This window comes from Camelina sativa, chromosome 8 (assembly GCF_030686135.1).
Source record: "Camelina sativa cultivar CO46 ecotype springtype chromosome 8, ASM3068613v1".
Classification (NCBI taxonomy): Eukaryota; Viridiplantae; Streptophyta; class Magnoliopsida; order Brassicales; family Brassicaceae; genus Camelina; species Camelina sativa.
Window position 1 is genome coordinate 25,451,729 of NC_141887.1, and position 24,516 is coordinate 25,476,244.

Sequence of the window (24,516 nt, forward strand, 5' to 3'; positions counted from 1 at the left end):
TGACGACTGATCCTCTATCTTGTTGTGCCATATATATTAATTATAAGAACATTACTGAATCAAATACCACATATTATTTATTGATAAGTATTCAAGTATTACAGTCCATTTTTGTTTGACTAATCCATTCGTCAATTACTATTCAAATATGAGTTCCATCATTGTTAGATAAGATAACCCTTTGAAATTAATTATTGATACTACGACGTACGTAATGACAGGCTAATTAGCAAAAATAATTGGCTCGATCTAATATATATCTACATCCGTTTCAATTATGTGGGTCTTCGATTTAGGAACGAATTAACAGTGATGATCATATAATACACCAATGTTAACACTGATATTACCAAACTATACTAATATATATTTACTGACATTTCATGTTTTGTACTCCCATCCATGTACAAATTTGAAGTGTAAATGTTTTACGTTTTGAATGCTTCATTCACAATATACCAACCAAATAGTAAGCAATTAGCTGCGTAGTTTAAACATTTATGAATTGCATATTGCCCCCTCCATACTAAGAACTTAGAAGAGCAATGGAGTGCAAAAAACGACGAACAGTTTACGCATGCAAAAGAGAAAACGGGAAGAAGTTCAAAAGTAAACAAACTTGAAAAAATGAATGTAACTCACTTACTGTACATATAAGCCAGAAACTACAAAATTCAAAAAGGTAAAAAAAAAATCAAGGTATATTAGAAGAAGAAGGAAGATCTTCATGATATTCCAAACATGGCTGAGTTCTCACCATCGTCGCCGACGGCATTCTACTCCGACCAATCCAAACATTTCCGATCGTCTCACTCTTCTCCGACTCTCTCTCCATCTCTCTTAACCTCTTCTTCTTAACCAACTTCACCACAACAACAATCACCACTACAGCGATAACCGAAACTCCAATCCCGGTTAATACAAACCACCACCAATTCCTCCTACTCACCTCCGGTTCGTGTTTCGGTTTAGGTTTCCCGTTTAGAACCACGAGTGCGTAATGCCCATGAGTATTCGTAGCGGCACATTCGTAGTCCCGTATCGTACTGCTAAAACTAGAAAACGACCCATTGTCTCCGAAGGCGATGCATTTCATTTCTCTACGATCACGAGAGGCGTAAGGGTCGAATTTGATCACGATCGGATCGTCTCTCTTGATCGAAAGATTCAGGTTCTTGAGATCATTCGTATTGGTCGCGTCGTAACCGGTGAATCCAATAACCGGAGAAACAAACGAGTAATTATCAGCTAACCGGAAATAAACCGACGAAGAGTGATTACCGAAACTCTCGTAGACAAAAGCTATTCTCTTAGCGTACGGCGTCGTTTTAACCATCGGAGGAATCAAAACTCCACTAAAGTTTGTTCCCTTTCTCCAGAACACACTGTTACGGACCGTAACAACCGATGCTTTGATGTCGGAAAGATTTGACGGGAGTGAGATCGCGTATAACGAGCCTGTGTGTCTTCTTTTAGTACTAGTAGTGGCACGAGCCGCGTATGAACGGATCAGATCGTCCAAATCTCCAATGCTGTTGTTGTTGGCGCACTGAACAATGGAATGTAAATTAGAGATGACGCAGAAGACGAAGACGATGATGATGAGACCAAGATTTGTATTGATCGTAGATCCCATTGCCAAGAGAACAAAATCAAGAACGACGATGATGAAGGAGACCCAGATGAGGTTTGGTGTTCTTCATCAGATATGAAAATTATATAACTAAAATGAGCTTTTGATCAAAGATTGTGATCCAGGTCGATTAGAACCAAAGTGGAAGAAGCATGATTGAGATTTGGAAACATGATTGAGATTGAGATTGAGGTTGAGGTTGTGGTTGTGATGAGGGAATATAATTAAGCACATACGCAACAACACACTTAAAAAGGGAGTATAATAAAATGTAACAGCTGCATGAATAATATGGATTTGATGAATGTGTATGGTTCTGATTAAAAAAAAATATATTAGAGAAATTAAAAGAGAGAGACCGTACTTTAGATATTCAAAACTCTAAAGAAAAAAGGGGAGAGAAAGTTGGGTTTGAGCTGTATTAATGGTGGATGTTTTTTTTCGGTTTTTTTTTTTTTTTTTTTCTGTATTAGAAAGAAAGTTTTGTTTTTAAATTAAGAAAAGGTTACAAAATAACTTTGACGTTGGAGCTTTTTTTTTTCTTTAACCAATATTTTTTTTTTTTTATAATGGAGAATGGATTGGAGATGATATAGAAGATATCGGCTATGATTTGTAATATGCGGATGACGTAATGATCATGCAATTTCTTTGGGTTTTTACGATCACGTATAATATTGACTATTGAGTTTTGTTCAACATGTTCTATAACGTTAAAGAGAAAAGTAATAATATTAATCTTGCTATTTAAATTTTATTTATTTTCCTTAATTAAAACGTATTTTTATTCTAGTTAAGTGGTAAAACACTAATAATATTGACATAAATGGTAAAACACTAAATACTGGCATAAATCGCTATATTATATTGCATGCTTATTTCAAAAACAAAAACTCATATCCCACATTTTATTTTAAAAAATATAGAGATAGCGAACTGTTTGTCATTTTTCTTTTCGCATGCCAACACTTGCTAGATGAATGAACACGTATCTTCAATCTTCATGAGTATATATTAATCACACGAAAACTACCAAATACGATTAAACAAATTTCAACTATTTGGTTAAATAACAGGAGAAATGGAGTAATGGTTTAGTAGTTGAAAGCGCCAGCGAAGTATAAGGGTGGAAGAGCTGTACCATCATCACTCCATTTTTAAGTGGGTTTGTTAATTTATTTCTTTTGCCACAACTCTTTACTAATCAAAAAGAAGTTTGAGTTTCTTCATTTATGGTCAACTAGTTTATAAAAGAAGAATTGTGTTTATAGTTAAACAAATCTTTAAAGTTCCTTGTTCGAATTCCTTCTTTTAGTTAATCTCGTATCATCCTCGTAACTACCTTATTATACTAGTTTAGAGTGACATAAAAATCAAAAGATTTTGCATTATTTTCCATGTTTCCTCACTTAGAAAAAAGAAAACGAAAAGACAACAAAAACGATTGGTTTTAAAAAGAAGCCTACATAGTAGATGGGCCTAAAACAGGCCTTATAAACCCCACAGAGACTCTCCTATTCTATAAACACCACTGAGTTGGATTTCTAAAGATAAGAGGAGTAACCAATAAGAACGCGAGAAGCTTCCACGTGTCACTCCACAGAATCTTGTTTAGTAAAAAAAGCGCAGCACCAAAAAACTCAACAGAGAAGAAGAAGAAGAAGAAGACTGTGAGAGAGAGAGAAGTAGACAGAAGAAGAAGAAGAAGAAGAAGAAGTTCTCTGGGCGTGCTTCGATGGCGATATCAGTAGCAGCAGCAGCTTCGTCCTCTGTGGCAGTGATTGCTCCACGTGTCCCTGCCGTATCCACCCGATGCTCCGCCGTCCCTTACCTTCCTCCTCCTCGCTCCTTTGGCCGATCCTCCTTCACCGTTCCGTTGAAGCTTGCTTCAGGTGACGGATTTATATACTTGACAATCTCTCTTTCTAGGTTTAAATCCCGTGAAATCGTCACAAATTGCCTGAAATTAGAATATTCCGACCCGGAATTGATTTTTTTTAGCGATGCCGCGGTTCGGTATAGAACCGGTTTAATAGATCCGGTTTAGATGGTTAAAGCTACACACTACAATCAGAATCAAGTGGGTTTTATTGTTTAAAATTCACGAATTTAAATCAAAACAATTGGTTCTCCGGTTCAATTGCAGGGAATGGTGGTTTGCACAAGGTTGAATTGATGAAGACGAGAGCTTCTTCAGACGAGACCTCCATCGACACCAACGAACTCATCACAGACTTGAAGGAAAAGGTGAGCCATCATTTATCGAAGAAACAACCGAGTTGGTATGGGTTTTGTGTTATGTTATGTTTTGATTGGTGTTATGTTTTTTTGGTTGCAGTGGGATGGTCTTGAGAACAAGTCGACTGTGCTTCTTTATGGAGGAGGAGCCATTGTTGCTGTTTGGTTATCTTCCATTGTTGTTGGTGCCATCAACTCTGTTCCTCTGGTAACTACAATCTTTAAATAACCCTTAGATAAAGTGTAATGAGTTTGAGTTTAAGTGTTTAACTGATGTTTCTTTGTGTGTTGTAGCTTCCAAAAGTTATGGAACTTGTCGGTCTCGGGTACACTGGATGGTTTGTCTACAGATACCTTCTCTTCAAGGTAACATACTTGTTTTTGTTTTTTCTTCTTCTTCTTCGAATTCTTATAATCTTTAAAGCAGCAGTGATCTGACATGAAATGATCATCTCGTTACAGTCAAGCAGAAAGGAACTGGCTGAGGATATTGATTCCTTGAAGAAGAAGATTGCAGGAAGCGAATAGATTCATTTAATAAACAAGCTTTGTTTTTGTGAAGGTTTTCTTTCTTTCATGTAACATCGTTATTATACAATTGTCTCTGTTTCAACATTGTTGTGTATCCGCAGCAGCATCTTATGGATTTTTAATGCCATTAAACCAATAGAAAAGGAATACAGTTAAAAAAGATTGAGATAATATATATGGTTGGTTGGTTCTAAAGGCGGATGGAGAGGTCAGCTCGGAGATGAAGAACATCATTGATGAAGTAGGGGCAATTCTTAGCTAAGAAGGCATCCCATGGCATCAAAAGCAAGTTTCTGGATCCAGAAGCTTTACCTTTGGTGAAGCTATAGTTTCCTTTGAATTTTTTCTCAAATTCCAAAGTTGGGCTTAACCTCACTGAGAATTCGTAGTCCACGCTCAGACTCGCCGACCCTGTTTCTCGCATCCAAAACAGTGGAAGGCACCTAGTGGCTCCATGTTGCGGTGAGCTGCGAGAACGAATTCTTGTCCTCCTAAGGGAAACGTTTGAGATGGTATCCAGCTTGATGGACGGATGCTTTCACATTCTTTGCGTTTTAAGTCCAAGTAAACGATGCATTGGTGCCGAGGAACCTCGAATTCCATAATTTTGATGGGTCTGTATATGTAGGCTCGTTCAGCAAACCGGGATGCGGGTTGTTCATGGGCTAGAAGGCGTCGAGGGTCCAACGATTCTGCTTTGAACAAGAGAGCTTCAAGGACTAGCTTTGATGCGACACAAGGTGTGAAGTCGTTTGAGGTCAAGATTTGCTTGAGTTTGCCACATGTCATGTGAGGGAAACGGATGTAGCGAGCGAGATGAGATCCTAGTATCTCTTGGCGTTCTTCTGGAACTGAGTAATGCGCTTTTGCCCATCTCAAGACAAATTCGTATAAAAGGTCTTCAGATAAAACCTCTAGGCCGTCACACGCTAGTATTGCCTCGATACCTACTAACGGCAAAGCCATCAACTCCTCCATTGGAATCCCATTTACACCCTTAGAATGTGAGGATGATTCTTGTATGCTTTGAGAGCCTAATAATAAGAGAGAAGCGTGCTTTAATAAATTCTTGTAGCGAGAGGCGATGAACTGCCTTGCAGCATTTGTTAAAGTCTTTACTGAATCAGCCATTAGCAAACTCGAAGGAAGATCAAGAAGACGCAATGCAGAGTCTAATGTCATAGGCATTTTGAGAAGCAACTGGCTACAATACTTCATGCACGAAGCAACCTCAAACTTGTCGGCCACGATTACAACATCTAGCAAAGCATGTGGTGCCGTGGCTGATACTGAATTGCTATACATGAAATTCAAGAGCTCCATCACAGCAGTTTCTTCTGCAATTTGCATTAAATCGATCTCCAAATTATTTTTCAAAAATATTACCACACCAAACAGATAAATTTGATTCTCAAGTATTCAATAACAACAATACCAGAAGCATCTATTTTTAAGGTCATGTGTTTTTGCTCCGACTCAAGCATTCCATTAGAGAATATCTGAACAAAAAAAATTCATGAATCAAAACTGTCTCAAGCACTGTTCAAATAATTGATATATAATATAATTTCATTAGCAATGTATAAAAAAAATGTTAAGTAGACTAATAAAATAATAATACCTTGTAGAAAAATGGGCTTTTGGCTGCCAATATGGCAGAACTTATATGTAATTCTCTAACGCTTACAACCGAAGGCTTATTATAATCATTCTCATCTTCACCACCTAAACACCATTGAATCATCAACTTTTCCAAAAGAGCTAATTAATTAAGTAAGAACATAATATGTTCTTGGTCAGCCATTACCAATGCATCGTCATGTTTGTTGTTGTTGTTATTCTCATAATTCGTTTCACACGAGTTCCTGTTCAAATCAGACTCCACGTGACTTGTAGCAACCGAAAAAGTCAAGATATCGTACTTAAAACCAAACCAAAGACAACCAAAAATTTGACAAAATCCAAAAAATATAATACATATATACTATATTTATAACCAAAATTTAAAATAGCCATTGGTGTCTTCTCTTTTGCGTTTGCGATCCCTAACCAAGTCGACGACACTACTAGAAGAGCTAACCTCACCGCTGCCACTAGTGATCTCGATCCGAAGAAGACGGTCGGAAAAGTTAACGTTGTTGCAAGCAAACCCAAAATCCCCATCGGAGGAGACCGAGAGATCCGAACTCATCTTTAATAAATAACGTAGAGCTAGAGCAGATGTGCAAGAGATGTTTATAGATTTAACAAAGAGTTTGCAAGTTTTTTAAATGATCCGAATTTAAAAAAATGTAAAAACAGAAGTGAACAATTCAACGTCGCGCGCGTCCACCGTAATCTCGCGTTCGCATTTAGCCAGTAAACAATACATATATATATATATATAATGTTTACAATTATCATTATACATCAAAATAGTTAATAGAATATAAAATACCATTATGGGTTAACTTTTTTCTTTCTTTTTTTTTAATCTAGATTAGTATATGAATTTATGGGTTTTAGGGGTTTTGACTTTTTTGTAATAATCACTACAAGGTCTTTAATGTTAGTTTATTATTTGATTAATGAAATTGAGAGCTTTTTTTATTTTTTTTTTAAAAAAATATTTTGTATTTTTAATATTAGTCTATCATCCATTGATTTTGAAGTTATTACCTTATCTGGATATGGGAGGAGTTAACATAAACAAAAGAAAAATTTAGATGATTTCCAAATTTTTATTACTTACTTCTGATTTTTTGTTTTTTTGTCATATACTCACATCTAATTTATTAATTAACATTATCATATGAACTTCTTATTTTTAGGGGTTTTAAACTTTGTTATTAATAGAAAATCTTTTATGTTTGGCGTATTCGAAACTTTATGATTTGATTAATGAAGTTGAAAGTTTATTCTTTTATCTTTTTAGTTTTGATATTCGTCGATCATTAATTCAACAATTTTGAAGTTATTATTTATCTTAGATATTAGGATATATATATATATATATATATATATATATAAAATCAGCATTTTCACAAATTTACGTATTCTATCCAAAAATACAGATTAATCCCGCAAAATCAAATGTAATATACAATATAACTCATCTCCATCATCAACGTTAAATTTAAATTTTTACTAAATAATATATCGAATTGAAATTCTCGCAAATCTACTTCTAGAAATTAAAAAAAATGTAATGTATATGATTGTTCTTGACTATATGATTATATTTTGTATTATCCTGACTTTGTATAATTGATCTTATTTTTTAAAAAAATAGAGAGTTAAATTGCAAAAAAAAAGGTAAAATAGAAGATATTTTTGCAGAAAATATTAAATTTAATTAATCTGGCTATATGTATTATCAACTATCTCTATTAATAATGTAATGGACGACATAATAGTATAACATTTTTGTGTATAATACGAGAATAGTTCTTTAAATATGTTTATGGTAGAGTTTTGAAGCATTGAAACTTTTTTTTTTTTGTTCATCCATTCAATGTTTTTTTTATAAAAAAAAATATTCCATTTAATTTTAGTATTTCTTTATGAAACAATACTGTAACCTAATTAATCGGAAAAATATTGCATGTTTTTCTTGACATAATTGTTGATCGATCAACAATGAAAATGAGAAAAAAGGATATTTTTGGACAACAAACACCAACTTGGGTCGTAAGAAGTGGCTCTTAACACTCTAACGATTCCACTTGGAAATCATACCGTAATTACACAACAACAACAAACAGATCAATATTAGAGAGAACGATAGTCGCCGCGAGGTAAGAAAATGTTGGAGACGAAGTCTTGGAATCTAGAAGAGTAAATCTTAGGATGAACGGTCGAGATTGAGTTTGAGTTATGTTGGATGGATTTGTAACAATGTTCTATGCGTTTCTTCATACCATAGTCTTGAAACGTGTCCACGATCCCTATATACAAAAGGACGTCGTACCATTCTTCTTCTCCCGTCTCTCTCGTCACTCGCCGTGCCCTCGCCGGAATCTTCATCCCAAAACTGATACTTGAGCTGTAACTAGAAATGTTAGATTCTCTTTCTCTCTTTTTTTTTTTTTTTTTTCTAATTCATTGTGAAATTTCTAATAATGTTATAACATCTTTACCTATTGTGGAAGAGGTCATTGAGTGTTACTGCTAATATGCTTTTTCTGTTGATCTGATTTGTTTCTGAGCTTGTGCTATTGTTTGCTACTGATTGTATAGACTTTGGCTTTTCGCTTTCAACTGAATCTGTTAAGATTATAAGAATTGTAAGTTTTGTTCCCATATAATGAAAGTACTTTGATTAGACAAAACATATAAAATAGGTTTACCTCTATCGGGGGAGCATGGATTCATTGTTACAAAAGATCTATCAGGAGAATTCAAAGCCGTCTTGATCGACTTTGTGCTATCGCTTTTGAACGAGCCTGAAAATGTAACCGATAGACATATATATTTATGTTGTAGTCTTGCTATAGCATCACATAAATCAGAGATGGAAGAATGTTGGTTAAGATTCCTACATGGAGGTGTGAAGCTACCATAAACCGGGTTTATTCCACGAAGTGAACCTGTTAAGAGTGATCAGAAAAGTTTGAATTCGACATGCAAATAGTGTAATTCACTACTAAGAACAGAGACAACAAAAAAACAGAAGAAACCTTGCCTGGACAAGACTCTTGAGCTTGTAAACCAACCAGTAAGCTATAATCCATAATACCTTCTTCTTCCAAAAGCTCGCAATCTAGCTTTGTTTGCCTGTAGTGACATAAATTTGTTAAACCATTTGAATCATAAAACTGTTGACAAGATCAATCAAGATGGTATATAGAGAGAAAGAAAGAGGGATATATACTTGATGATGCGTTGTCTGGCTAATGGATCAACGTAGAAAGAGAAATCGAGATCGATATCCTTCAAAACAGTGGTGTTTCTCACTTCAATTTTCTTGTTAGTTCGACCTTTAGGAGAACCTTTAAGATCATAGAGCTTGTTCATGAAGACCGTTGAATGTAGCATGTTTGACATCACAGCAAAATACGCCTGTATATCCAAAACTAATTCAGTGACGACTCAAAGTACCTCTAATCATGAATTCCATATATATATATAAAAGATACTTTACCTTAACACCTCCAACAGGCTTCAAAGCATGAACACCATAAATCCTTGTGAATAGTGAAGATCTGTACTTGTTAATATGGCGGTAGTAACCGGGAAGCATCTCTAATGTCACCTATAGAAATATGTAAATCACAAGATTTTAGAACACACAACACAAGGAAAAGAGTGAGTATATAAATTCTTAAGATGATTTGTTTGTTTTAAGTATACCTTAATTTCGGATTTTCGAAGAATCTTGATGAGAAAACGGTTATCATTGGAAATATGAAACACCTTTCCAACTTTCTCAGAAGAAAGCTTCTGAAGAGTGTCATCAGTGCAAATGGAACGCACGTAATCATCATGTTCGATACCCTCAAGTTCTTGTATAAGTCTACAAAAAAAAAACAAATACCATCAATTATTTTCACTTGTATTGTATAAATAGCATTATTAAAAAACAAATTACCAGAAAACAAGAAACTATATATAAATTTATTACCTGAAACCCAAGGGACAGTAATCCTTCCAATCAAACTCAGTAATTGTGCCAGGTGGCAAGTGTGTAACGTGATTCGAAGAGTATCGAATTCGATTTTGCTCTGTGGCTCTCACCTCCATGGCTGTTATCTCCCTCGTAAACTTTGCCATGATTATTATTAAACCCTAAAGGTGCGATCATATAGCAATAATAACACATGAATGAATTTATGAACTTTAACAATAAAAATAAAACATTTTTTATTAATACTCTACGTACGGATGAGAGATTTACCTGTTTTCAAGAGCTACAAGCAAATCTGATAAGGAGAAGATACACAAACAGAGCAGATTGAAGAAGACAAGAGAGAAGAGTGAATTGTATTAAAAGATGATTTTGTTATTTCTGGTAGGACTAATCGATGGTTTTAACTTTTAACTAATCTTGGCCGTTAAACCAACAATTACCTCCTCTACTTCTGTAAACGACTTCCCGCTTTTTGTTACACTTTTGCATTTTTTTTTAGTATCCAAATTTTTTTATTTTGTGATATGAGAACTATTATTATTATGACTACAAAAAAAAAAAAAATGATATTCTTTGGTTAATAATATCAAAAAGAATTCTAAAGCGTTCACAAGAAAGAACAATGAATATTATGTTTTTGAGAAACAAGAACAAAACTTTCTAATTTGTTAATTTGTTAAGAAAACTCATAACCGCCAAAACTGCCCCACACGACGGCGTATTGTAGAGGGAGATATCGAACCGTCGATAGAGATGCACGTGGCGAAGATCTATGGTTTACAAACCAAAAGAAACATCTGAACCGTTAATAATCGGATAAGAGATCTCAGCCGTCCATCATTTCTCTTCTTCGCGGTGGTAACACACCCGACGATTTCATCAAGAAACAGCACATCAATCCTCCGCCGTCCGATGAAGCTCTCACGTGATTCTTTCCCGCCAAATTTTGAACTGCGTTCCAGTCTCTGAGAGGAGACGGCATCGGAGAAGACGCCGTCGAGTCCGTACCGTCGTCGGAGAAATTTACAGATCCGCAAACCGAGTTCTCTTTCGAACTCCCAGCGTCATCGGCGAAACCGTTCTCCGAAGAGCTAACCGCAGATCTAGACTTTTTCATTTTTCGACTCCGGCGGATCTCTTGAACGGACTTGAAGAAATCAGCGGGGAGCTCAGAAGCGTCCATCACCATAGCCGCGATGTTAAGAACGCCGTGGAACTTTCCAGAAGGACGACGGATCTGAAGCGCGACGAGAGACGGAACTTTCACGGCGGCGGTTGGGAGGAAGTTACTTAGGAGGAAGCGTACGGTTCCGATCAGATGATCCCGGAGGTAACCAACCGCGTAGATCTCGATTGAAACGCCTGATGTTTCGCTTGATAGGAAGTCCGGCGAGACCTGAAAAACGAATTTGTCGTTCCAAATCGGATTCTCAGCGCCGATCCGGTCGATCCGAGTACGCAGCTTGTTTGAAGAATCAACCCAGACAGATGCGTAGGTCTGCAATCGCCGGAGCTTTCCCGTCGGTTCTTTAAGACCTTGCGCAGAGATGAGATTGATCTCAAGAACGTGCGTCTCCTCCACCATCTTCTCTCTTTCTTTTTTTTTTTGTTGTTTACAGTGAAGCTCCACCGCCGGAGTGTTAAAGCCGTCGGTTGAATCGAAGAGAAAAGAGAAGTGGAGAGAGAGAGAGAGAGAGAGAGAGAGAGAGAGAGAGAGTGATGGAGCGGAAGCACGAAAGTAAAAAAAAGGAATTGTTTCTTTACGTTCCCGGGAAGCTTAAAGAAACAAGGGTCTCTGTTTTCTTCACGAAAAGCAGAGGAGAAACTCTGTTTTGCTACACGAAAAACAGAGGTTTGAGACTTGAAAGAATACGCTTCTCTGCAAAACTCAGATTTGTAAGATAACTCTTTATTAATTCTTTATTAATTCAATTCAAGGATGATCCTCTTTACAAGCATTATAGGTCTTATTTATAGAGCAGCTAAATCAATCTGAAAAGGAAAACGTAAAAGAAATAGAAATTTGAGACAAAAGGAATATCAAAAAAAATATATATAGAAAACTAACAAAAACAAGAAGGAAAACAGAGAATTCTACATCAGATGTGCTACATCAGAGAGAGTGAATGATTGAGACTTGAGACCTTTTTATACAGTAATCTTTCCAAAAAGAACAATGAATGAAACAAATCTTATGACCTAACCCAACAAAAAAAAAAAGCACAAATTATAATTTGTTTTTTATGCGCCTACGGTTAACAAAGTGGAGTTCCCTGTAACAGTTTCGTTCTCCGGAGGCGGTTTTACATATTTGCCGATCACTTTCTGGCGACCATTTCGACTTCTCATTCTAGTCAGCTTATCTCGACTTTTCTTCTTCTTCTCCTCTTTCTCTAAATTCTTCTTTTGCTTCTCTTTCTCTAATGTACCCCGCCACATGATCTCACCAGTCCATGGCCATAGCCAGTGACCCACACGACGGTCTGAGTCCGCTTCTTCTGCAAGATCTTCGTCCATTGCTTTCAGAGTTGTGTAGTCGAACCACTTCACCCACATTTTCCCTAGCCGGTTCTTCTGTTTGTGTTGCTCCTGCATCAAACCAGTCTTAGGATCTACGTAGACAATGCGTCTTGCGCTGTGGTATGCCCATACGTTCACCAGAAGCTCTAGTACCCGCGAATAGCAATGCTTGTCCTGTGAGAGATGTTGAACACATTACTTAAATGCAAACCCAAGTGAATTGATCTGAAATATATCTAAACCACATATGTATGAACTTTGACAGAAGAAGAATTGAGTTTCTTACTTTGGTTAAACTCAGATAGCAACGGTTTGTTCGATGATGCTCTTCATATATCTGTGCATCCAGTGAATCCACAAACATTCTACAAACAAAAGAGGATACACACTCTAAGTAAGTACTCATTTTTTTCTAAAGAGCCTACGATTGAGACAGTCACTGGGTAATGGTAAAACAAGTACCTTGAAAACATGACAAACTCTAAGAAGGATCTCGTTGGCAATGCCCAGCTCTGCATCACAGACCATGTATCTCCATCCTCGGGCATTGGTGGCAGTGAGTCCAAGTTCTTGATAGTGTACATTTTCTTCAAAGTTTCGTTGTAAGCAAACCTAGATCCAAGACCATAAAAGTTGCACAGAGTCAGGTAAATGAGCAGTGTCTCAAACATTGTCATAAAACTATGATTTAAAAATCTGTAGTGTTTTTTACCTGCAGTTCCCAGCATTTATGGCATCACAGAACGACCAAAAGGGTTTCTGCAGAGGATTTCTCGGATCTTTGTCCATGCGAACCCAAAAATATAAGGCATCTCCGTGTTTCCGTGTTTGTATAGCATTAAGTAATGCATCCTCAGCAATCTTGGATAAAGATTCCTGTTTTAAGGTCCCAAATTACATCAGACGTACTGAACATAGCATTCTATTATAGAAAGGATGAAGGATTTCTAAGCTAACAAAGAAGAGATGAGTACCTTCCTGGCCGTCGCTCTCCAGGATTGAAACCCAATCCACGAATTCTTGTGTAAACGATCAATCTTGTTTGAAATTGCAAAAAATGCTCCAAAGTCACCCAGAGCATCGCGATAGTATGGATTGTTGAAAAGCGGAAGACGTGATGATGCATCGACATCATCCATCCTAGGTCTCCGTCCTTTAACTGACTGCAATATAATGCATTCAAATCAGTTGAGAACAATTTCCCTCTTTTAGACCACCTTATTGTTGCGGCGGAAAACAATATATTGCACATGAAAACTCACCAAGCCAACCCCACGATAGAGGGGATATTGATGTAGAAACGACCAGGTTCCTTCACCAAAATATGGTTCATATATGCATAAAGGTTGACCGGTTCTTAGCAGCTCCCCTTCATCCCTCTCATGTAGTTCATTCTTACTTCGGTCTGCCCTTTTGGCGCTTTTATATACTTCCTCCCATGTCCCACGATACTGTAAGGCTCTGCTTTTCAGCTGCATAACAATACAACACAAAACAAATCAAATGGCTTTTTTTTACTCTAATGGAGCTGAGAACGTCATTTCAAAAACTCTAATCTAAAGTTTACCTCCTCATCTTCTCGCCTTTTTTTGCTATTCATCATTTGAAGATATCTCTCTTCTTCCCAAATTTCATACACGAACGAATCATCATTAACAACTCCAAATTTCATAGCTTCTCCTGGGGTATGGTTCCAATGCCCCTCAACCTTTGCTAAGAACTCATAACTTCTTGCTGTTCTATTATTCGGCGATGTATCCAGAAAAGCTTCAAATGGATGCCAACTCCACTCTTCTCTCAGTTTTGGAGGAGCCTTTTGTACATCCTTAGGAGAAGCAACTTCTGAAGAAAACTTGAGAACATTCTCTAGTAGAGCCGCATAACCTTCTATTGTTTCCCGAGCCATCATATTTTTAACAGTTGTTTTCCCCATCGAGGCAATCTTCTGAGCCAGTGGAGATATTTTCCCTTCTGTTACCACTTCAAGCACAATCTGTGACAGAACCTTAAGATCTTGCTTGGGGAAAAGATATCCAGTAACCCTGTCATCAACCTAATTCATATTTGCCAATATAGTCAGTAAACAGCGAATGGACAGAGAACATGCCACAACACATGTCCATGAAGAACACGAGTAAAGGAAGAATGAGCATACGTGTTTTTTAATGTTGAAGAGGTCAGGTGCAACTATAGGTTTTCCCAAGGACATAGCCTTCATCAAAATTTCTGGAAAAGACTGCTCCTCAAGAAACGATCCGTATATAACAAGATCAGAACTTTCAAGTATCTTATCAACATTCCCCGCAATGCTTACATGCTTCACAGTATCTCTTGGATATGTCAAGTTCTGGGAAATTGTCTAAGAAGTTCAAAACAAAGCAAGGAACAAGGTAAGTAATTTTGTAATCTCTGTCGTTATAAGCTACAACCCATTTAACCAACAGCAAAGCGGACCTTGATATACCTCAATAGCGACGCTGTAGTTGGAAGCTGACTCTCCACCTAAAACTATGATCTTGAGATGGGGATCATAACTTTCATCATAATAGCCTGAAAATAACGGCCGTAGAGCTTGCAGAAGCAGGGCATGTTCCAGCCATTGACCCTTGTACAAGAACTGACTTCCCACAATGGAAATGACCACGTCATCTTTCTGTGGAAAGTCCAGATTATTTGGTTCCCATACTTCTTCTGGTGATCCGGGAATGACATAAAAGTTGCCAGCATCAAACTCAGAGTAGAGAATCTGCATGAAGTGAATGTTAAATATCCAAAAACTACTCTAAGAAACCTATTTCAAAGCAGCATCAGAAATATGGTTTTGTGGAAGTCTAATCATAAACATTACCGGAAGGAGATAATTATGGAAGACTACAACTGATGCCCGGCTGAAAATCTTTTTCCAATCCGTGAGGAGTTCAGTGTGACCTGTTGAGTTGTACTGTCTAGACCGAACAGCGAGAGGTTCTTCATTGATGACCCAAACAAGAGGCAAAGATTTGAAAGGTTCTTGCATGAAGCTGTCAAACAATAACAATAGTTTAAACTATCAAGGACTTCGGAAAATCCACATAGGTAAAATATATATCTGTGTGTATATACAATATATAAACTCTCATTTCAATGAACCATGAATAAAAACCAAAACAAGAACTATATATGATATACACACATGCCAACGAATCGAAAATCTTACCAAGTAAATGTACTCCTAGCTCGGAGAGAGTTTACAATTACGCCGTCATATCTTCAAGATAAGAGCAAAGAAAATTATCAGTGATCAGAAATCATTGCATTGACCAAGTCAAGTCAACTAAGTTTGCACTATAATAATAGCAGAAAAGAACCCATAATACAATTGATCAACCTCAGATCCACATTATCCAATTGAACATAATCACATGAATATATTAAATTAACCATAGCCTCAAGACTAATTCCAAGCTCTGAATTAATCAAGACATGCTTCACTAGTTTTCCTAGAGTTTTGAAGCAAATGCATATATAGCACAAGAAATGATATGGTACATACGAGAGCCAGTCGATAACACAACTCGATGCATGGTTAGTATCGAGTATTGTGACTGGAACTCCCATCGTCTGCCAAATACCATTCACTGGACCGTCTATAACCGAGTAAACCTACCAAAGCAGAGGTTTAGTGGCATTAGACTTGATATTACTGGTAAACAACATGGAAACCCATAAAGAAGTAACAAAGCTATACCTCAACTGCATAGCCAATCTCAAGCAGTGCCCTGGAGAGAGACACCATTAGCACCTGTTCTGGATCAGCTAACAAATCGCCAAAAACCTAGAAAACCACAATGCAGGTGATCAGATCTCAAGAAGACAAAAAAAAAAAAAAAAAACCACAATGCACATAAGAAGAATTCATTCTCTAAATCTTAAAACAACTGACCAGAGCTAGCTTGGGCTTTCTGAATCCAAAACGCTGCAGAGTGGTATTGAGAGAAGACGAAGTGAAATTAAAAGCATTAGCTTCTCTCTGGAACTTCATCAGAAGCTTGGTGGGCTCAAATCTAACATCATCACCGAAATAAAAAAAGCCTTTCTCCCTAAAAACAGCCAAATCAGGTGGCAAATTGTCTTTACTAATCCGAATCCATGGTTTATCAGATTTATCAATCACGAGACCAGGTAGAAACATCTGGAAGAGCACAACGAAGAAGAAGAAGACACAAATTGTGCAAACCCATTGGAGGTAATCGAGTCTCTTCAATAGAAAGAATCTGGAGAGTCTCGATCTGTTTCTCTGCAAGAACTGTTGCTGCTGCTGTTGTTGCTGTTGTCGTCCGCCTCTCCCGGAATCAACTCTCTTAACCGGAATCATCCCAGATTCCAGAGAACCCATTTGTTTTGATATACTAAAGCTTCTTACATGCAACTCCGGCGAGATTACGGAATCCCAAAACAAAGAACAAAACGTAACCTATAACAAGGCTACGAATCTCAGAAACCCTCACCTAAGTTCCAATCTATAATCCAATCAAGTTAAGATTAGATTCGACGAATCTCAAAAACGCATCCGACAGAAAATTCCAGAAATCTGAATCAAAAAATAGCGACTCAATAGAGAGAGAAAGCAAGTCGAAGTGCGTGTGGTGTTGGTGATGATTCAGTTGTAGAGCATCATCATCAGTACAGATGCGTAGATTCTCTTGTGAGCTCAGTAAAAGCAAAAAAAGGAGAGAGACTAACAGAGAGAGAGAAGCTCTATCTTATGGCGTCAATGGCAGAATCAACAACAAAAAAAAAAAGGAGACTCTCTTCTCTTCTGTTTTCTTCTCTACAGAGGAACTGAATTATACACAGAAATCGGATATGAGCTTGGGAAGCTGCGGATTCGAAGGGAGCAAGAATCTTTGCTTCTCAGTCTTTCTAATTTCCCCCTTCACTCTTTTTTTTTTTTTTTTTTTTCTTCTTTCATTTTTTTCTTTCTTTAGCACACTGATGATATTTATTAATTAAATAATATAATCTTTTTTTGGTACGACTGAAATAATCCCAAAAGTATATTATCCTTTTCTAAGTTTGGGATTTAAAATTTATAACTATAAGATAACATTTTTTTCAAATATTCTATTCTTATGGTACACGCGTAATTTAATTTTACGGATCAAGGTATATAGAAATCATTATTTATTGAAATTGGATTTAAGTAATTGCAATAAATGTATCAGATCTGGGAGTATAAATAGTTTTAGTAGTAAACACACGAATGCAAGAAAGAAAGGAAAAAAGTCTAGTGAGTATATATATGACCAACAATGGACGACGTCAAGAAGAATAACTTAGTAGTATTTGATTTTTAATTAATTAATCATTATGTTTATCATTTACGGTAAATCTTACATAAGCAGCATCCTCCAAAAAGTCTATAATTGTAATATTTATTATTGGTTTAGTCACATGTTGTAAAGTATATGGAAATAACATCCATCCCCAACTATAATTCAAATAAATTTGTTTATTAATCATTGTGGACCCTCGTATCCCATATGCTAGCTGTCAGTATTTGTTTTTCTATTATTTTACAAAATTTTGCAGAGAATTTTGTTACAAAAAAAACAAACAATTTCAATAGTTGACGTTTGTGTCAAATTTAGGTGGTAATTGGATTCTAATTTATAAAAAAATTTGAAAATTTTAACAAAATATTTATGAATTAGTAGAGAGTATTTTATAGTTTTGTTGTTTAGATTTCTAAAATATTGTAAAGTGTTCCAAATAATTTTTGTATTTTTGTGATATTTTCCATGAATTTTATTTTGCAAAAAAATATATAAAATCATGAATCAATAACATAATAATTGAATTCATTTAACAATCCTAGATTCTTTTGTTTTAATTGAATAAAACAAAAACTTTTATTGACTTTATAAAAGTTTGAAACCAATAACACTAGAGATAAACATATTTTAACAAAATTTTGATTTAATAACAATAGACTCTAAAACTTTATTAAAATTTCAAACCAACAGGATTTACAATCTATCAAATCATAACCAAACTATATTTTCTTGTTGCCATCATAAAAGTAAAATTTCATATCAACAAAACAGAAAATAAAACATAAATATCAGTTGGTATCCCAACAAACAAAATTTTAATTTCTTATCTTTATGAACATAACATAATCATCCAAAAGCACTTGATACCGTTTTGTTATTTCCCCTTTTGTTAAAGTTAAACCCACACCATATATGCCAGAAATTATGAAATCCATGGGTGTAAATGCTGATTGCAAACTGACTTGAATATCATCGATTTGTCAGACTCGACGGCCAATTCTAGCAGTTCTACATTACCAAACTCAACTCACGTGGTATTGACTTAGCCATATAAACACCTTTTCACATGACTTTAAAGACCCCCAAAAATGTAAACTAATTTACTCACTGGATCTTTCTCCTTTTTGCGGCCTGAAAAATTCCAATAACAAAAAGATAGACAGAGATAGATAGAGAGAGATAGACAATCTTTCTTTTTTCGATTTACTCTAATTTCCCTAATGGAGACTCTGAAGCATGGTCATCGACTAGCCATAGACCAAAGTCACGGAATCGTTTGGTCTTCTTCTCGAAACCGACAATGTAGTTATTGTGGATTATGACATGTTTTCCCTTTGTCTCTTTTACCCATGTCGAGTTCTTGAAATACAATCCTCCTGTTGGAAATGCTGCCTGAGAAAGCAAGTAGAGATCCACCTGCAGAACAGAGATCACAAAAATGAATACAAACAATTGATTTTACAGTACCTTTGAGATTGAAGCAACATCGTAACTGAACAATCGTAGGAGTACTAAAAGTCTACAATGTCCAGTCTTTTGAGTTTTTATTAAGCTGTGATATCATTAAACCCTGAGTAATAAAAAGCTTATCGTGATTTAACATCGGTAAGTAGATTAGAGGAGTTGATACAAAGCTTGAAAATCATAATTGTACATTTAAGTAAATTAGAGTTACGAGTAGCTAAGGTTAGAGAAAGCGGAATCTCAAAGGATTCAGTCTTGTGAGTTTTAAAGCTCCAGTTTCAATGAATTCAACGATTGTGCAATCAAAGCTTGAGACTAATTTACACAAAAGTTATTGTTTTATAATGGACCTAGCAGGAAGAAACATACCTGATGAGCTGTTTTGTTAAGTGCCCAGTTAAAACCAGGCTGATCATTTGCTTTCTTGGCTCTGGACCAAGGTTGGGTCTGAAGTTCCTCGATCCATTTCTTCATGAGAAGTTTTGCGCCATTAGTGGGACGCAAGAAAATCATACAGCTACATATATAAGTCCTCCCCTTTTTACCCGGAGGTGGTAAAGCGTGAGAGTGATCCAACGGCTTAATCTGAAACCATAATCAAGAAGATAAACAATAAATACACTAACTAAGTCAATCCCAATCGATGAAGGAGATGCACGAGAGAATGTACATACTGCAGTCATATCATCCATGAAGTATGCATCGTGCTTTCCCTCCAAATACTGAAACGGATCTTGCAACCAAACCATATCAACATCGTTGTACATTACATTGTAACCTAACTCCAAAATTTGCAAGAGATGCTGCGGCCTCCGTGCTGTGAAATTGAAGAAACCCTAATCGGATACGAGAAGTCAGTTAATACGATCAATTCCATCGCAATACAAGCTCTTATTCATAGGATCAGCCATGGATTTACCAAACATGGCTCAAAAACTCAGATTAAGTATCCAATCTCAGTGTGATAACATCAGCTAATTAACACGAACATCAGTATGAAGGAAACTAAGTATCGAATCTCAGATCATCTAAAACTAACAAAGACACTACGCAAAATCCAGATTCGATAAAATCGGATGGAAATGATGGTATACCTGGGAACCGAACTTGTGAGCCGTCTGAGAATCGAACGCCGGAGGGATGAGAACGGCGTGACCAGGCCACTTGTCGTTAACCTTGTAGAGAGTAGCGTAATCCTCAGCGATGACGAGGACTTGATCCTGATGCTTCTGTCTAGAAACACTAATCAACCAGTTGTTGAGAAAAGGCAAGTAAGGATAGCTCACGGCGCAGACGATCACGGTACCGTTCTTAGCGACGAACTTGGCGGCTTGAGAGAGGGAATAGTCGCGCCATCTGGATTGAGAAGAAGAGAGCCTGTTTGGAAACGGGAATAAAGGAGATCCAGCCCAGGGTAAGAATACGCCGAGGATAACGAGGAGAGCGAGTAGGAGGAGGAGACCGTTGCGGCTGAAGAGTGAGATTGGACGGTTCGAGGCTGATGAATTAGAAAGAGGAGAGGACGAGAACGGGTTTGTGAATGGGTTTTGGATTGGACGCTGGTGAAGGAACTGTTGCTGCGCCATTTTTTTTTTTATTTTGTAGCTAAACAAAATTTGTAGTTTCAGACGATTATTCGAAATCGAGAAGTGTATTCTATACAGAGAAGAAATTTAGTGGGGAGTGTTAGATCTGATGGAGGGAGATCTCAATAACAGAAACAATGGCGATTGTGATTTCATTGTGAAGAGTTTATTTATTTTTTACTACCAATTTATTTCTTTCTTTCTTTATTTCCGTTTAATAAATCGGGTCGTAATGTTGGATCTGTCGGTGTTAAATGGGCTTAAAATATTGAAATTAGGCCCACATATCGGCCTTATCTGCCAGTATCATCAATTGGTCTTCTTGTTTTTTTGGTGACTTGTGTTCTCTGTCATTTTAGATAATTATTTTGACATTTTCAGGTAAAAACTAAAAACTATCTAATTTGAAGGTAAGATTCTATAGAACCTCAGCAATTAGCATATATTTTAATATAGATTAACCATGGAGAAGTGTAAGATTTAGATTTCAATTATAAAAAGATGGGGAGTACCTTTCTAGAATTATTTGAAAGGCCCAGCCCATTTTATATCCACAGTAGTTTAGATGACTTGATTGGTAAGTAACCAAAACCACAAACAGGGGAATGACGGGAATAGAGGAATATAGATAAATGAACTAAACTAAAATTAATCAAATCTAGTTCAATCTCTCGATTTCTGAGTTGTTTGGCTAATGATGATGGATCTTACTTGAAAACTTGGCCTCAAATAGTTGGTATTGCTTCTTCATCTCAATCACAGCCTTCTCCGCAATTGGATCAATCTCGTCTTCGTACTTCTCATAAAGCATTGGCACCGTGTGAATCAGAACAAAAACTGTTTTTTATAATTAGGTCAATACATGATCTGTAGATAGATAAGCAAGAGCATGGGTGAAAAGTGAAAACGAGCAGTGTACTTACAGATGTAGAGCAATGACAAGAAGCTGAACCAATTTCCGATGATCGATACGAGCCAAAGTCCAATGAGTGCCTTATTTTCAGAACACAAAAACAACAAAAAGAAACAAGCTCGTAAGTCGTTTCAGTGATTTCTCTAAACAAGACTTTAGAAACTAAACAAGTACCACTACAAAGTTCTTGATGTCTCTCTCTAACGCAATGCTCCTCAAGGTTGCAAAAGCACAGTTAAGCTCAAAGGTCAATACAGAAGCAGCTTGCAGTAATGGCTTCTCAGGGATGTAAATCTCCACTATGTTCTCTGGAGATCTACAAAATTATAGATTAGCAAATAAGAAAATAAGGTTTTACTTAACATATATCAGGGAAGGATGTGCGGCAAAAGGATCTTTACTTGTTGAGTGCATTGGACCAGAGGAATGAGAGCAGCAGAAAGAGAATAGAGCCACGAGATATAAACGTGAGAAGACTACAACCTCCAAATCCAAACAAAAGCCAAATCACAGTCACTGCACTGAGTAATCCTGCCGTGACCTTCTTGTCTCTCCATAGCAACACATCAGCAGCTTCAACAAATTACCCAACCACTAGCTGATTAGGTCACATAATCAATTAATTTCTAATTCTACAAATTCACTTGCTATCTGATGGAAGACATTTGTAATCATTATCCCTTTAGATGCAATGTCAATGAAACCGAACCAATCTATGAGAAATGAACATTGAACGAGTGTAGAGAGTGTTTCATACGTTTACCTCCGCCGAGAACCATGTGGATCGGTCGTTCTCTACCAAACATACGGTAGATCGGAGCATTGATAGGAACAGGGGATCCTGGTTTCTCGCTATCAGTATCTGACGAGGAAAGCGAATCCTCCTCTGGTACGATGTTCCCCATCAACGGCTCCTCCATTGGTCCGACGATCTCTAGCTTCTCCTCCTCCATTCTCCGAATTCCCAAAAACTTTACCCTGCCGATGTAACGAAATCGAAGAGGCAAAAGTTGTATATATCGCTAGGTCCTAGCAGTTACTTATATATCGACATATATAGCTCAGAGAGTTACATTAGTCAGTCGTATCGTAAGCTATGCTTCATTAGTCATTACAAAACATAAGTTACCGCATCATAATGGAATCTTCCATATTTTTCATTACAAAACATATAACTAAAAATACATCTCAATTTATTTTGACATTTTCTGTAATTTTTTGTTTAATACAGTAAGAATATTAGTACAAAGACAATATTGTAAACACACATAGCCTATGCAATGAATAATGGTCAATCATCTAAAGGGTCTTGGAGGTTTCTCTAACACAGCAGAGAAGAAAACTTCTTTATCATCTTTATCTTTCTTAGGCACCACAACCCACTTATGTTTCCTATACCTCAACGCTTTGAAAGCTTCAGCATAATCATCCAAATCCTCTTTGAGACAAAAGAAGCCATCGATCCACAACAATCCACCTGGTCTTAAAACCCTGTCCCAATCAAACAGCACGAAATCAAGAAGTATTAGATCGATCCATCCATCAAGAAACCTCGTCGTATGAATCATATCAAGCGTGCTGTCAAAGAACGGTAGCCGTTGGTTCACGGTTAGATACAACGGGACTAAACCGCGCAGAGCGATCATCTCGTTGAATGGAGCGCCGAGGTTGATGGTTGCTGATACAATCGTAACGTTCTGTTCTCTCATCCTCGCTGCGAAAGTTCCCGTGCCAATGCTGAAGTCCAATCCGATTCTCATCTCTCCCGGTTTAATCTCGAGTACTTCGGCTATCGAGAAATCTGCAGTTTGGTTCGTCTCAGGATCGATTTCTCCTCGGTTAAGCCATCTAGGCGATTCATGATGCGTGAGGTTGAAGCAATCAGTGCATTTGAAGAACCCTTTTCGTGCTGTTGTGTTGCTAGCGAGGCAAGCGAAGTTCTTGCACTTATAGTGCCCCCATCTCACATTCCTATTATCCGGCAGCTTCCATAGAGACTCGTTGATCGGAAACGGTTTGTGATACAACTGCGGTGCACGGGAGAAGCACCTTCTTCTAGGAAGAGGATCACATCCATGAACCATAAGCTTCTGAGCTAACCTCCAATCGTCGTTGCAGATTTCGCCAACATCGTAGTCCATATACTCTTCAAGATCTTTCTTCATCGCGAAACAAGCGTGTCCGATCGAGGTGAATGTTCCGTTAGCTCCCATGAAGTTCTGCTTCCCAAGCCGGTTTGGTTTGATTTTTATGTACTTCTTTATCTCCTCTCTCATGAAATGCTCTCCCGGGTCACCGTTCAGCTGCTTCAAGGGATGATCTACGAATCTCTCTTCGAACGAAGGCAAGTCCAAATGAACTGACTGGACCAGTGAAAGAACATCCGCAAGGAAAGCTACATGCCTAAACATAGATCCAGAAGCTGAAGAAGAATTAGCTTCTAAAGCCTTGAGATCATCCATTTCTTGGTGGATTTTAAAAATGGCGGATTCGATCGTCTTCCTCATTTGGCTTCCGATATTATAGTTGTCCCCCTCAAAGCTTCCGTGAGAGTTACAGAACCGATCAGAGAAGCGTAGAGGTGTGATGTAGTTGAACTTAGCTAATGTAGCAACAGAGATAAGAAAAGCCAAACCAGCCAACACATAGATGGGTCTATTGACGCCATTGAAAGCTCTAATCTTGGATAATACATTCGTCTTCCCCAT

General features: G+C 37.0%; 8 protein-coding genes and 1 pseudogene across 12 annotated transcripts; 1 reads left to right on the forward strand and 8 right to left on the reverse strand.

The window, feature by feature from the left end:
- Window positions 1-585: 585 nt before the first annotated feature.
- Window positions 586-2,010, reverse strand: LOC104708000 (uncharacterized). Its single transcript, XM_010424474.2, has one exon. It carries the CDS (start codon window positions 1,634-1,636, stop codon window positions 695-697), a length of 942 nt encoding a protein of 313 aa, XP_010422776.1. The 5' UTR covers window positions 1,637-2,010; the 3' UTR covers window positions 586-694.
- A 1,269-nt stretch (window positions 2,011-3,279) lies between these two features.
- Window positions 3,280-4,562, forward strand: LOC104708001 (protein CURVATURE THYLAKOID 1A, chloroplastic). 2 transcript variants are annotated; one of them, XM_010424475.2, is made up of 5 exons: window positions 3,280-3,525; window positions 3,780-3,880; window positions 3,972-4,079; window positions 4,166-4,237; window positions 4,334-4,562. In XM_010424475.2, exons 1-5 carry the CDS (start codon window positions 3,369-3,371, stop codon window positions 4,397-4,399), a joined length of 504 nt encoding a protein of 167 aa, XP_010422777.1. In that variant the 5' UTR covers window positions 3,280-3,368; the 3' UTR covers window positions 4,400-4,562. The 2 variants fall into 2 exon arrangements, with proteins under 2 accessions (XP_010422777.1, XP_087317958.1); XM_087461832.1 differs by lacking the exon at window positions 4,166-4,237 and having other exon boundaries at window positions 3,972-4,114; window positions 4,302-4,562.
- Window positions 4,563-4,592: 30 nt separating this feature from the next.
- LOC104709836 (BTB/POZ domain-containing protein At4g01160-like) lies at window positions 4,593-6,695 on the reverse strand (annotated as a pseudogene). Its single transcript, XR_015563905.1, has 4 exons — window positions 6,400-6,695; window positions 6,024-6,291; window positions 5,838-5,901; window positions 4,593-5,739 (listed from the first exon to the last, which is right to left on the reverse strand). The product of XR_015563905.1 is annotated as a BTB/POZ domain-containing protein At4g01160-like (transcript).
- Window positions 6,696-8,108: 1,413 nt separating this feature from the next.
- Window positions 8,109-10,153, reverse strand: LOC104709837 (putative phosphatidylinositol 4-phosphate 5-kinase 11). The gene is made up of 9 exons (XM_087460402.1): window positions 10,005-10,153; window positions 9,734-9,896; window positions 9,525-9,635; window positions 9,255-9,442; window positions 9,066-9,157; window positions 8,923-8,970; window positions 8,731-8,826; window positions 8,521-8,647; window positions 8,109-8,426 (listed from the first exon to the last, which is right to left on the reverse strand). The coding sequence occupies exons 1-9, from the start codon at window positions 10,151-10,153 to the stop codon at window positions 8,153-8,155; spliced, it is 1,248 nt and encodes a 415-aa protein (XP_087316528.1). The 3' UTR covers window positions 8,109-8,152.
- Window positions 10,154-10,582: 429 nt separating this feature from the next.
- On the reverse strand, window positions 10,583-11,951 carry LOC104708002 (BON1-associated protein 2-like). The gene has a single exon (XM_010424477.3). The coding sequence runs from the start codon at window positions 11,593-11,595 to the stop codon at window positions 10,837-10,839; it is 759 nt and encodes a 252-aa protein (XP_010422779.2). The 5' UTR covers window positions 11,596-11,951; the 3' UTR covers window positions 10,583-10,836.
- Window positions 11,952-12,048: 97 nt separating this feature from the next.
- On the reverse strand, window positions 12,049-17,776 carry LOC104708003 (uncharacterized). Of its 2 annotated transcripts, XM_010424478.3 has the most exons (14): window positions 16,453-17,776; window positions 16,258-16,344; window positions 16,063-16,172; window positions 15,727-15,777; window positions 15,379-15,550; window positions 14,995-15,276; window positions 14,686-14,889; window positions 14,098-14,583; window positions 13,793-14,002; window positions 13,505-13,693; window positions 13,243-13,406; window positions 12,993-13,142; window positions 12,817-12,895; window positions 12,049-12,704 (listed from the first exon to the last, which is right to left on the reverse strand). In XM_010424478.3, the coding sequence occupies exons 1-14, from the start codon at window positions 16,903-16,905 to the stop codon at window positions 12,252-12,254; spliced, it is 3,090 nt and encodes a 1,029-aa protein (XP_010422780.2). In that variant the 5' UTR covers window positions 16,906-17,776; the 3' UTR covers window positions 12,049-12,251. The 2 variants fall into 2 exon arrangements, with proteins under 2 accessions (XP_010422780.2, XP_087317959.1); XM_087461833.1 differs by lacking the exon at window positions 15,727-15,777 and having other exon boundaries at window positions 15,379-15,576; window positions 16,042-16,172; window positions 16,453-16,711.
- Window positions 17,777-18,487: 711 nt separating this feature from the next.
- On the reverse strand, window positions 18,488-21,090 carry LOC104708004 (UDP-D-xylose:L-fucose alpha-1,3-D-xylosyltransferase MGP4). Its single transcript, XM_010424479.3, has 4 exons — window positions 20,404-21,090; window positions 19,984-20,145; window positions 19,679-19,894; window positions 18,488-19,261 (listed from the first exon to the last, which is right to left on the reverse strand). The coding sequence occupies exons 1-4, from the start codon at window positions 20,893-20,895 to the stop codon at window positions 19,049-19,051; spliced, it is 1,083 nt and encodes a 360-aa protein (XP_010422781.1). The 5' UTR covers window positions 20,896-21,090; the 3' UTR covers window positions 18,488-19,048.
- A 274-nt stretch (window positions 21,091-21,364) lies between these two features.
- Window positions 21,365-22,886, reverse strand: LOC104708005 (reticulon-like protein B7). 2 transcript variants are annotated; one of them, XM_010424480.3, is made up of 5 exons: window positions 22,566-22,886; window positions 22,210-22,381; window positions 21,983-22,124; window positions 21,819-21,888; window positions 21,365-21,732 (listed from the first exon to the last, which is right to left on the reverse strand). In XM_010424480.3, exons 1-5 carry the CDS (start codon window positions 22,759-22,761, stop codon window positions 21,587-21,589), a joined length of 726 nt encoding a protein of 241 aa, XP_010422782.1. In that variant the 5' UTR covers window positions 22,762-22,886; the 3' UTR covers window positions 21,365-21,586. The 2 variants fall into 2 exon arrangements, with proteins under 2 accessions (XP_010422782.1, XP_087317961.1); XM_087461835.1 differs by having other exon boundaries at window positions 22,572-22,884.
- A 58-nt stretch (window positions 22,887-22,944) lies between these two features.
- Window positions 22,945-24,516, reverse strand: LOC104708006 (putative methyltransferase At1g29790). The gene has a single exon (XM_010424482.3). It carries the CDS (start codon window positions 24,514-24,516, stop codon window positions 23,104-23,106), a length of 1,413 nt encoding a protein of 470 aa, XP_010422784.1. The 3' UTR covers window positions 22,945-23,103.

Coding starts and splice junctions, on each gene's coding strand:
- LOC104708000 (XM_010424474.2), bottom strand. CDS start 1,636: ATGGGATCTACGATCAATACAAATCTTGGTCTCATCATCATCGTCTTC.
- LOC104708001 (XM_010424475.2), top strand. CDS start 3,369: ATGGCGATATCAGTAGCAGCAGCAGCTTCGTCCTCTGTGGCAGTGATT. Junction 4,080..4,165: donor CCATCAACTCTGTTCCTCTG/GTAACTACAATC, acceptor TGTGTGTTGTAG/CTTCCAAAAGTTATGGAACT. Junction 4,238..4,333: donor ACAGATACCTTCTCTTCAAG/GTAACATACTTG, acceptor ATCTCGTTACAG/TCAAGCAGAAAGGAACTGGC.
- LOC104709837 (XM_087460402.1), bottom strand. CDS start 10,153: ATGGCAAAGTTTACGAGGGAGATAACAGCCATGGAGGTGAGAGCCACA. Junction 9,443..9,524: donor AGCCTGTTGGAGGTGTTAAG/GTAAAGTATCTT, acceptor TTGGATATACAG/GCGTATTTTGCTGTGATGTC. Junction 8,648..8,730: donor TCCATGCTCCCCCGATAGAG/GTAAACCTATTT, acceptor TAATCTTAACAG/ATTCAGTTGAAAGCGAAAAG.
- LOC104708002 (XM_010424477.3), bottom strand. CDS start 11,595: ATGGTGGAGGAGACGCACGTTCTTGAGATCAATCTCATCTCTGCGCAA.
- LOC104708003 (XM_010424478.3), bottom strand. CDS start 16,905: ATGGGTTCTCTGGAATCTGGGATGATTCCGGTTAAGAGAGTTGATTCC. Junction 16,173..16,257: donor AGATTGGCTATGCAGTTGAG/GTATAGCTTTGT, acceptor CTGCTTTGGTAG/GTTTACTCGGTTATAGACGG. Junction 14,584..14,685: donor TCTTCAACATTAAAAAACAC/GTATGCTCATTC, acceptor AATATGAATTAG/GTTGATGACAGGGTTACTGG.
- LOC104708004 (XM_010424479.3), bottom strand. CDS start 20,895: ATGGCGCAGCAACAGTTCCTTCACCAGCGTCCAATCCAAAACCCATTC. Junction 19,895..19,983: donor TCATGGATGATATGACTGCA/GTATGTACATTC, acceptor TTATGGTTTCAG/ATTAAGCCGTTGGATCACTC. Junction 19,262..19,678: donor TTAACAAAACAGCTCATCAG/GTATGTTTCTTC, acceptor TCTGTTCTGCAG/GTGGATCTCTACTTGCTTTC.
- LOC104708005 (XM_010424480.3), bottom strand. CDS start 22,761: ATGGAGGAGGAGAAGCTAGAGATCGTCGGACCAATGGAGGAGCCGTTG. Junction 21,889..21,982: donor ACATCAAGAACTTTGTAGTG/GTACTTGTTTAG, acceptor TCTGAAAATAAG/GCACTCATTGGACTTTGGCT. Junction 21,733..21,818: donor CTTGTCATTGCTCTACATCT/GTAAGTACACTG, acceptor TATAAAAAACAG/TTTTTGTTCTGATTCACACG.
- LOC104708006 (XM_010424482.3), bottom strand. CDS start 24,516: ATGGGGAAGACGAATGTATTATCCAAGATTAGAGCTTTCAATGGCGTC.